Source organism: Cebus imitator, unplaced genomic scaffold (assembly GCF_001604975.1).
Source record: "Cebus imitator isolate Cc_AM_T3 unplaced genomic scaffold, Cebus_imitator-1.0 Scaffold265, whole genome shotgun sequence".
Classification (NCBI taxonomy): domain Eukaryota; kingdom Metazoa; phylum Chordata; class Mammalia; order Primates; family Cebidae; genus Cebus; species Cebus imitator.
In genome coordinates, this window is record NW_016107580.1 from 291,539 (window position 1) to 303,094 (window position 11,556).

At 43.1% G+C, this 11,556-nt stretch overlaps 1 protein-coding gene across 8 annotated transcripts in view; it reads left to right on the plus strand.

Moving 5' to 3' along the window:
- Positions 1–11,556, plus strand: part of IRAG1 (inositol 1,4,5-triphosphate receptor associated 1) — a 122,414-nt gene that overhangs the window by 100,673 nt on the left and 10,185 nt on the right. For all 8 annotated transcript variants that reach the window (XM_017500278.2, XM_017500284.2, XM_037728414.1 and 5 more), the window contains 3 exons: positions 589–638; positions 1,183–1,290; positions 3,075–3,139. In XM_017500278.2, the coding sequence (XP_017355767.2) occupies positions 589–638; positions 1,183–1,290; positions 3,075–3,139 (223 nt within the window). The remainder of the gene's footprint in view (positions 1–588; positions 639–1,182; positions 1,291–3,074; positions 3,140–11,556) is intronic.

The window sequence follows — 11,556 nt, forward strand, 5'->3', positions numbered from 1 at the left end:
TGCACATACTCAGGGGTTTCCTGGTGGCAGTATTATCCCGGTATGAAGCTAAATGTATTACATGAGTTTTGTCACTTAAAGTATATAGTAAGGAGAAGAAAATCCTAGGGTGGTAGCTTCCTTTGTTCTGAGTCATTTGGTAAGTAACATTAAAACTACTGTCAGCAAGTTTTCATTATTTACTGGCACCACACCTTCCTTGCTCATAGTTTCTCTGACTACATCCTTGAACAAGCATGAAATGACCCAATAAGTCTTGGTAATGCTGAGTAGTTTTCATACACCATCTAGGGTGTTATTCTGAGTGTGCTTAGTGGCGTCAGATAAGAGGTCCAGGACTGGGGCTTCCTATAGTGAGCAGTGGAGTTAGGATAAAGGTTTTGTGAAAAAAACAAAAACAAAAAACCCACTCTGCAGCCCCATCTCAGAGGGTGAAGTGCCAAACTCAGTGTCCCCAACACCCAGGCCCTCGGGCTATCCCTTGAGGGCCAGTTCTGACCCGTGGATACCGTAGCTTAGTTTCTGTTTCCTGCTGGTGCCTAGTCTGAAACTTACCTGTGTTCTCTTCTCCGTTCTCCCCTGCTGCAGAAGATGGGGTCCCTCGCACGGCACGGTCCATGTCCCTCACACTGGGAAAGGTATGTATGTCCAAGGAACAACACAGCTCCGGAAGGAGTACCACAGAAGTTTCCATAGTCACCCAAGCAATCGTTCATTCTGGGATCCATGGATGCCAGAGAACCTCTGAACATGGTTTCTATTCGGCTTCCCACACTCTCAAGTTTAGCCTCTGACATCTTACTTTTCTTGCTCATGGTTTCCCTAACTATATATACATCCCTTAAATGAATATGAAATGATCATAAGCCTTCCTATTGCTACAGACAGCTTTAATACACTCTCTAGGGTGTTACACAGAGACTGTGGGGTCATTTCTGTTCTGTATCTCCAAGATCTCATAGGCTAAAATAGAACAGGTTGAGCGTTTGCTCACCACAAACAGAAAATTTGGGTCAACTTTAGCCACTCTCTCCACACCAATCCATCATTGCTACTGCAAAACCAAAATATCCAGTTAATGCCATTATTGCATTAGAAATGAGTAGGCTTTTTCCAAGCCCTTCTGAACTATGGCTATTGCTACCTCCAAGACAGTGATCCTGGTCACTTCTCTTTCCACAGAATATGCCTCGCCGGAGGGTCAGTGTTGCCGTGGTTCCCAAGTTTAATGCCCTGAATCTGCCTGGCCAAACTCCCAGCTCATCACCCATCCCCTCCTTACCAGCCTTGGTAAGTATGATGACATCTGTCTTCCAGCACAGGATAGTAGAATAAGCTGTTCCATCATACTTCTAAGGGGGTGGCCAAAGGCGGGACAGGGTCAACAAGGAGAGGACATTTCCAATGTAGAGTCTGAGTGATAGGCTCAAAAACTCAATATAGACCAGGCTGCATGTACTCTACTACTCTGGGAAGTCGCAGTGCCCTTGAGCATGGTGTTGGCACTCAGCATTCTTTGCAAACAATAACTCTTTTGGGGCTTACACCACAGTCTGCCAAGGTGGTTATAATTTTTCTCTACTCTGCAGTGGGCTTAAGTATCTGATGTTTGTAACGTGTGATGGGTGGTAGAATAGCTTTGAACCCTAGATTCTCTGATTCCGGAGCCTGAGTTCTTTAATCCATTGTTATCCTGCCTCAGTTCATGGCAGCATTGTTCGTAACAATGGGAAACAACCCCATTTCCCTAAGAGATTGGTTAAGCAAATGGATATCCCTATAAGGGGTTTCTGTAGAATTGTTGTCCATAATGTATTACGAATCAAAAGCAAGTAAAATAGGATATACAAAACCTAGTGTTTAAACAGTATAATTCTGTTTTGTACTTTATAAAAGAGTGTGTTTCTGTGTATAGACATAGAAATTTCTGGAAGAAGATATGTGAAACAGCTAATAATGGTTATCTCTAGGCAATGGTAAAATAGTTCATTTTTATTTTCTTCCTGATGCCTTTTTATATTTCTAGAATAAGTATGTATTAGTAATCAGGAAAAATACATTTCCATGTCTTTTAGACAAAGACAGTATCTAACAAAATATTTTCTGTAACCCAGACCTTTGTGCATCTGGCTAATTCTCTCTAAAACTTTTCTGATTCTTTCTTCAGTGGTTTCTCTGTTCCCTGTCTATGACTAGCACTACGCTCTAAGGAAACAATCTGATTTACATGGAAGTTCAGGTTCTGTTCCATGTAATGCCAACGGATAGTATTCACTGCTTCCTGCCTCAAGCATTTCAATCATCTAAGAAATCAACCTAAATTCCCAAATTACTCACTAAAATAAAGCAACCTGAAAAAAAAATGTTTAAGGATATTGGAGAGGGCTGGTTAGAGTGTTTTAGCAGATCTATTTCCCATACTTTGCCTAAAAGCATAAATGTGTTTTCCAAATATATATTCCTTTACACTAGGGGCTGGCAATCAGGGACATGGATTAAAAACCACATAGGGTACTTTTAAAACATTTCTCCCCCAGGCCCCACACCAAGATTCTGGAGTGGATCAATCCTTTTTAAAAAACCTCCCCCAGGTGATTCTAATGTACAGCCAAAATTGAGAACCATTACTTAAACCAAATCCATTGCAACAACACAACATGGAAGTCCTGGGGAACAGAGATGGGCCTGTCCCATCACTGTCCATCACAGGGAGCCTGGGACCCGCATTTGCAGGAGGCCCACTGGTGTTCAGTCACAGCCGGTAGGCAGGACAGAGAAAAACTGATGGCTCCTCTCCAGAATGGAGCCTCAAAATGTAAATTCACCTCTTCACTTAAGGAAACTTAGAAGAGGCGAAGGAAAAGGAGCAAGCTGCATGTGCCCTAGAGGAAAGGAGGACAGGGAAGGCCCAAGGGGGAGGGACAAGGCCTGGGCTCAGAGGCAGATTGGAAAGTGGGGGCATGGAGGAAAGAACAGAAGCAACAGCCCCTCTCCCAGCATCATTGGACCCAGCAGCTCTGGCTTCTGCCTTCTGTAGCTTACCCTCAATTCTCTGTCTTCTGTTTTCCATTCAGTCAGAACCACCCAATGGGAGAGGCAACCTACCTGTCACTTCAGCACTGCCTGCACTTTTGGAAAAGTAAGTTTGTCAATTTTCCTCTTAACTTCAAGGATCTTTCAGGAAAATTTCCCCGTTTTACTTTCCTTCCTCCAATCCTCACCCTCAAAATGCAGTGGAAAGCAAATTAAGTTTTAAGGGAAATGAATGGGAGTCTGAGACCCACAAAGATTTCAGAACCTGTTTGCAAAATTCTTGAACCAGGAAGATGCTCTGACTGAGGCCAAGTGTACCCAATCTTAGAGAGCCCAGATTGGAGCCTTCTCTGTCAGTTGGGATTCTTTGGATTATAGACAAAAGAAAGCCCCAGCTCAATGGGACTTAATAAGTCCAGAGGTTAGGCTGCTCCAGATACGGCACAGCAGGGCTGTAGCTTAGCCTGTCTACAATTTCCTTACCTCTGGCCACATTGTATGTTAACTTCATCATCAAGATTGTAGCAAATGGCTGCTCCAGACAGGACAATACCTAGAGGAAGAAAGGGACTGTTTCTTGCCATGTTCCTTTCTTAGGAATAAACCCAGAAGCCTTTCACCAGTCTTCCCTATTATCTCATAGGCAAATCTAGAAGGAAGTCCCTTTCTAAAAGAATCACTCTGGGAATGGGATTGTCATTATGAGATTCAGCTATTCCCTGGGATTGGTGAGAGGGTCAGCTTCCCATAAAGCAAAATGACTCCATGAAGAAGAGTAAATTCCTAAACAGAATCATGTTGCTGTTAGGAAGTGGGAAGGAAAATGCCTGTTGGATTAGCAGCCAGCAGTGTCTGTTATTTTCTAGCATCTATGTAATCTGCAGATCTTTTCATCCTCAACCAGAGCAAGGCAGGCTGTTTCTATGCACTCAGAGGAGTTTATAGCTTACTTTTCAAATTATTTCATTTGCTTGTTGAGAAACATCTGGATCACACCTGCTGCCTCTAGAATTTTCCCCTTATGTCTTTTCTCACTTGGTAGAAGATCTACCTTATTCTTCCTCCTTCCTTGCCTCAAGACAGCTTCAGTCCTTTGTTTTTCTTTGCTGTGAGAAAAGTTTTGCTACCTATCAGGGAATGTGTATGTTGAATGAAAAGCGACCCTTTTCAGTACAGACAAACTCCTACCTCCAGACTCAGCCTGTTTCCTTCATCTCTTATTATGTGCAGCCACCAGCTTATCACCCAGTGATTTGTCGCTTGTTAGTCTTGAGGTTTGCCCAGCATTTCTTCTCTTTGCCGCCTCACCCCCATAAGCTCACAGGTCCTTTGTGTTATAGAGGGTCTCTTCGGGTCTCTCTCTGTCTTTTCTTGATCACTACAGGGAAATTGTCAAGAAGTGACACAACCACCACATGGAAGTAACTGAGTTTACAGAAACTTACCAAGTCCCTAGAGTCATAGTCTTTTATCCAGGGCCTCTGAATCTCTTCAGAAATGGTCACCTGATGCTCTGACTGAGAAGCACACTAAAGTTCTCCCTGCAAACCTTCCCTGTGGGTGCCCGAATCTCTACTTCAGAGAACCCTCAACTCTAGCTCCATTCTCAGCTGTAGGCCTGCAGAGCTACTCAAGGCAGATGGTCTCTTCAACAGACTCTCATCATGGCAGAGCGGGGCCTGAACTCTGTAGAACTCTTGCCAGGCCAGTTGAGCACTTCTGTCCAAGGCAGTGGGGATCATGAAAACATGAGTTATCCTTGGTAAGAGAAACCGAGGTATAAAATTCAAGACAACAAGCAGCAGCCCCAAATTAGGAGTGTCAATGGGTGATGATCAATAGTGGCATCACCTTTCAGGGGTTTAGAACCTGGAGAGATAGGGACAGAATGGGGATTAAGGCAAGTCAAGCCAGAGGTTTCCAGGAAGAAGGTACCTGCAACTCACTCTTCGGGATGACCAGAGAGATTGCTGTTAGCCGTGCTGGGGCTGACTCGCCAATTGGGAATACACCCATGTAAGAAGGGTTGCAAAGAGGGAAGGGCATCTTCAGAGGAAGAGGTGTTCAGGATGAACAACAGCTTCCCCTTCTGGATTTCTGAAAATGTTAAATAATTTCCATTTAAGACTGGAAACATTTACTCAATTCCCAACAGACTAACAATGAGACAATATATGAGTAAAAATGAATTCCTATCTTCTGTCCTATACACAAAGACAGTCAATTCTAGCTGCCCTACCCATATTGTGAAAGAGAATGTGCTATAGTTTAATATACATTGCTTTGGAGATTGTTGTATTCAGTTTCGTATTAAAGTGATTTTATCTTTCCTAAGCATACAGTGATGAACAGGAAAGGCGCTGGCTAAGCAAAGGATAAGCAGATTAAATAGCCTGTGGCGAACTCACAGGAAAATACACTGCTCCATGAGATTTCAAAGAATAATGAGCCTTGTTCTTGAAGGTCATTTCATAATGAACTGCTCTTCACTCAACAAGGGCCTAGGAACCTGCAGACTTAAACATATGGGTGGAGAGTGATATTTAAATTTAGTCTCAAAGATGAAGAAAAAACAAAGTTCAAGAGCAGTTCTGCAAGTCAGAATAGCTACACAATTGTAGTCTTTTGTTCTTTCATTCCTTCAACAATTAATCATCAAGAGCCAGGCACATAGAATATACTCAAGGAGCTCACAGTCTAGCAGGACAGATGGGAAGCAGCCTATATAATACAACATGTTGAGTGGCATCTTAGGAAAGTATAGGTTGCTAAGGGAATGACGCAGCAGAAAATGAGCACCTAGCCCAATTTTGGTGTAAGGTTGAGGGAAGTTGGGAAGAGAGGTGGGGGAAGAGGAAGATTAGAAAATGATTCCCCTTGGCCAGACAGTGGCTCATGCCTGTAATCCTAGCACTTTGGGAGGCCAAGACAGGCAGATCACTTGAGCTCAAGAGTTTGAGACCAGCCTAGGCAACATGGTGAAATCCCATCTCTACAAAAAAAATGTAAAAATTAGCCAGGCGTGGTGGTGTGCACCTGTAGTCCCAGCTACTTGGGAGGCTGAGGAGGGAGGATGGCTAGAGCCCAGGAGGCGCAAGTTTCAGTGAGCTGAGATTGCACCACTGCATTGCAGCCTGGAGCCTGGGCGACAGAGCCAGACCCTGTCTCAAAAAACAGCTTCCCTATAGGAACTTATTTTTAAAGTAAACTCTAAAGGTTACATAATTATCTATGTGAACAGGAGGTTAACAACATTCCCAGCTTTGTCATTGCGATGAAGTATGGTGCATTCAAGGAATGATGATAATGATAACGATGACAATGGTGATCGCTGTTAACTATTTACTGCACTGATGACAATGGTGATTATCTTTAACTATTTACTGCACTGATGACAATGGTGATTATCTTTATTTACTGCACTGATGACAATGGTAATTACCTTTAACTATTTACTGTACTCTGGCTTTATGCCAAGTGCTTTACTAATTGCTTTGTATTAAAAATCTCAGTTAATCCTCACAGTAATCCCATGAGTTAGGTATACAATTAATATCTCTGTTTTATAGATGAGGAAACTGAAGCTCAGAGAAATCATGACTTGCCTGAGGCTACAAAGCTGGTAGATAGAAGAGCAGATGCTCTTAAGCTTTTAATAGACCACCCAACTGGAAGAACAGATCAGTGTGACCATAGAGAAGAGGATGGATTTAAGAGCCATTTTTGGAAGAGCCTGGTGACCGGCTGGGCATGGAGTAGAAAGCAGAGTCGGGGTGAGAGACAGGGTGTGTGTGGAACCACTCACAGAAAGATCAGCAAAACCAGGATGTAGATAATGCACAGGGTTAGTGTCAAAAAGGTCTTGTTACATTAATGTATCACAGAGCAATTTTATCTCTAAAATAACTATTTTTCTATACTTTTGAAGGGCCCAGGGTAAATTCCTTAAAGATTTCATAGGTTGCTAAATTTGTACAGTAAGCAACTCCCCTTTGCTGATGATATTTTGGAGTGAATTCCCCTCCCCCAATAAACTTGTGATAGACCCCAGGGATCTAGGACTGAGTGATGGGGAGTAAGGAAGCTTAGGTTCCCTGGGCTGGGCTTGTCAGAGGGAACCATGGGAGTGGGGGTGACTTGGAAGCCTTGCTGATCCCAAGAAGATATGCCCATCACAAAGGACAGTAGTCATTTTCAAATATTGTTTACCATGTGGGAAAAGTTGAATCTAATATACCTGTCTGTCCAAAACCATATTTTGACTAAATAGATCCTCATATTACTGAGAGCTGAGCACAATGACAAACATTTTTGACCTCGTGGATATGTGAGAACAGTGAGCCTCATTTTCACGAATCATCCCAGGAAGAAAGCAATTAGGATTTCAGGCAAGGGACAGATGCCAAGATCCATGAGCATTTGGGCCAGAAATCCCTAGGGTGGGTAGAGGCTGTGCTCAGCTCCAGTTTATAGCCATGGTTACAGATTCCTTTAGCCCATCCCAAACACTGGGTTCTCAGGAAATAACCATTTACAGAAAGGACTTGTGACTTCTATAACATTCCTAGGTAGGGACTGGTTAAGTCATAGTGAAACCGATGCAACTCAACAGGCACTTAAAGGCATCTACTGTGTGCCAGGCACTATTCTGACCCAAACATAGTCCTTCTTCCTGTGATTACAGTCATTTGCAGGTATCTAAAACATATATCAGTGTCCTCCCTATGAGTCATGCTGTCACAGAGATGCAGTGGCAGCATAAATGGAGAGAGAGAGCCAGGTGCGGTGGCTCACGCCTGTAATCCCAGCACTTTCGGAGGCCGAGGCAGGTGGATCACTTGAGGCCAGGAGTTAGAGACCAGCCTGGACAACATGGTAAAACCTTTTCTCTACTAAAAATAGCAATATTAGCCAGGCGTGGTGGTGCATGCTTATAATCCCAGTTACTTGGGAGACTGAGGCAGGAGAATCACTTGAACCTGGGAAGCAGAGGTTGCAGTGAGCCAAGATCGTGCCACTGCAATCCAGCCTGGGTTACAGAGAGAGATCTTGTCTCAAGAAAAAAAAAGGAGAAATCAACTTTAACCAGAGGGTGTAGAGGAGGGGAGAACACCAGTGAAGGTTTCACAGAGGAGAAGACATTTGAGCTTAGTCTTAAAGATGCGTAGGGAGAAACTTCCAGGTAGTTAGAGAAGATATTTAGGAAACTCAGTCTAGAGGTCAGGAGAAAACAGCAAACATTTTACATATTGTGTTTCCCCCATTTCCCACCCTACCTGCAACCCCTCTCCCACCACGCGTGTGTGCGCGCGCGCGCGCACACACACACACACACACACACACACACACACACACATTGAACTAAGGCCCTGCTAGCCACTTACACTCTAGACAAGCAGCCTTGAACAGAGTGGCAGCATGGAAGCCACTCTCCAGCCTGAGGACAGGAAGGGCTTCACTCAGCAGAATGAAAGGAAAAGACTTCCATTGAAAGAAAGGTGGTGTTCATGGAAGGCTGGAAAGTCTATTTTGACATGAAGTTAGAAGACCAAGGTGAGAGTCCCAGCACCCGTAACATGAATTTGGGCAAGTCAATCAGCCTGAGTTTGGGTTTCTTATCTGTGAAATGGGATAATACCCCACTTAGGTGGCAGATAGTGCAGTCAGAAGAATGGGCGCGTAACAGACTGCACAGGGTAAAATTTGAGCTCTACTACATGCTGGTTGTATGATCTTGGTCTGGTCCCAAGATCATATACATTCTCTCACTTGCTCTTTCCAATGATAAGAAGAGCTAAAAGTTAACTTATATATCAGGCTCTGTTCTAGCATCTTACTTAAGGCTCACACATGACCCAAGAAGGCATTACTATTCTCTGTTTGACAGATATGAAATCACTTGGAATGCGGTTCTCATTCCTCAGCCTAAACTTTCTGAGCCTTGGTTTCCTCATCTATCAAACAGAGAGCAGCATTACCTTCTTGGATCATTTGTGTACCCTAAGTGAGATGTTAGACCACAGCCTGATACATAAGTTAATTTTTAGCTCTTCTTATCATTGGAAAGATCAAATGAGAGAACGTATATGAAAGCCCTATAGGGGAGTTGAAATGGACAGAAATGCTGCATGTAAAAGGGTCAATGAAATGGCCTTCCTGGCTGTGCTAGGGAAAAGTTTTTGTCTGTAGAGACAAAATGACCCAAGGACAATGAGAGATTTGTTTACCATCACTTGTCTGTAAAACTCTAACGTGTGTGATGTGTGATGACAGGCAATGGACATGCACCTGAGAAATTTACTAAAGCCATTTTATGAAGATATAATGTTAATTTTACCATACTTTAAATTAGTTCACATTTAGGGTTCCTCTGACTCTGAAGTGTCTCAGTAATGTATAACAAGTTCTCCCTTGGTGACATAAATAATTGCCTGGATTTCTTATGAGTCATATTTGGAGGTAGCTCAGATTGCTCCCAAAATGTACCAATCAATTTACACTATATAACAATAGTAATAACAGATATAATTTGTTGAGTGCCATATTCCAGAAAGTTTATTTACATTTCTTCATTAATTCTTACACCTCCACCATCAGATACGTATTACTATCCCCATTTTACAGTTGAGGAATCTGAAGTTCAGGAAGATTAAGTAATTTGCATGTCTTAGAGCTGGGATTTGAATCCAGGTTTTCCTGAGGCAAGTTCTTTTCCTCTATACTACACTGTCCTCCTTCATGTATGCTTAACATTAAGGAACCTCTAAGGCTGACAGCTGTATATAAAAGAATTCAAAAGTCTGATACCAATATCTCATTTCCTATATTTATATATATGTGTGTGTGTGTGTGTGTGTGTGTGTGTGTGTGTGTATACATATATATATTTCATGAAAGAATTACTTTCCCTGCCCTTGGCTGTAGCTATGTTTTCCTCCTCTTGCTCCAATCATTTAGATAAATAGGAAACTGCACATTAGGCCAAGGTCACATGGAAGGGAGTGGATAATGTAATTTGCAAAAGGAGAAATGTTATGAATAGCTGGTATTTTTAGAGCGTTATCTTTCTTGTTCACAATGGGTTGTGGTTTCCAGCCTGACTAAATGTAAATTTTAAAAGGTCTGAGGAAAACTAAGAGATGGGAAACTGATGCCAAGAATGAAGAGAAGATACAAGGCTCACTCATAAACCCTGTCTGAGAGTTCAGGGAGAGTGGCAGCTGTGATCTTTCAGAGTCCTGGCTGGAAAGCTCTGCTCATAGTGTTGCCTTGTTGGTGGACTCCTCCATGACGACATTGCTCCCATTGGGAATCAGGGCACGAATGTGGGCTGCAGGATTTCTAGGGAAAGCATAGCCATCTGGATACTTCCTTTAAACTTGTGATCCCATACCTCCAGTGATCCCCCAGCACCGCCCAGTCATCCTATCATGATGTTCTAGTATGTTTTCCTTCTTTCTCATAGAACTCTTTACACCCCTCTTCTCTCCACAAACCTTCCTAGACCCCTCTACCTCTCACTCTCAGCAGATGACCCTGCCTTCCACTTCATAGAGAATACCTAAGCTACATTCCCATAGGAGCTCTCTCACTTTCCTTCACCAGATCTCCAGCCCAACAACTTCATCATCCTGGTCCCTTTGCTACAAACAAGGAGAGATTCTCCATTTTTCCAAGGTCTGTCTTTACTTCCTTTTGCAAAGGCTGGGTTCCTTTGGGCATCCCTTTCTCTCATCCTCTCTACTGGACCATTGCTATCTACATTCAAATGTGCATCATCCCTTGACCTACTTCAGCTGTGCACTCCCTCCAACACACCCCTCTACTGTCCTTCCTACTCAGAGTGCTGTGTCTGTGGCTTCACCTTTCCCACCTCCCTTTCTTTACTTCACATTCCAACCTGTGCTTGGCTCCCACCATTACATGGAGGCTCCTCTTGAACTCTATATTATCAAGTCTAATAGTCACCTTGTCTGTGCGCTTTGGACTCAGGCTCTCAGAGGTGAGTGGCACCTTTAACTCTTCCCGCCTTGACGCACTCTTGTCTCCTGGTTCCCAAGACTCCACCCACTCCTGGGTTTCCTCCTACCTCTCTGGCTGCTACTTCTCAGCCACCTCTGAAGACGCCTTCTTTTCCACCTGAGCCAAGTGTGGAGTTCCTCGTAGCTTGGTCCTGGGTCCTCTTCTTGTCTTTCCTCATATTACCCCCCTAAGCAATCTTGTCCATCCCCATGACTTTAAATACCATCTATATTCTGATGACACCAAATGAATATCTCCAGCCTAGAACTCCTCCCTTACTCACTTGGTGAATTCAACTGTTTACTTGACATCTCCCTTTGGATACCTCACAGGGATTGCAAATGTCTCTTGTCCAAAAGTTAGCTCCTGCAACACTGCCTCTTTTTAATTTCTCAAATAACTCAGTACATTTTGTGTCTCAGAGTCTTTATTATAACCTGCATTCTCTTCCTGGGATAATCTCTCCTCTGCTTTTTTTTTTTTTTTTTTTTTTTTTTTTTT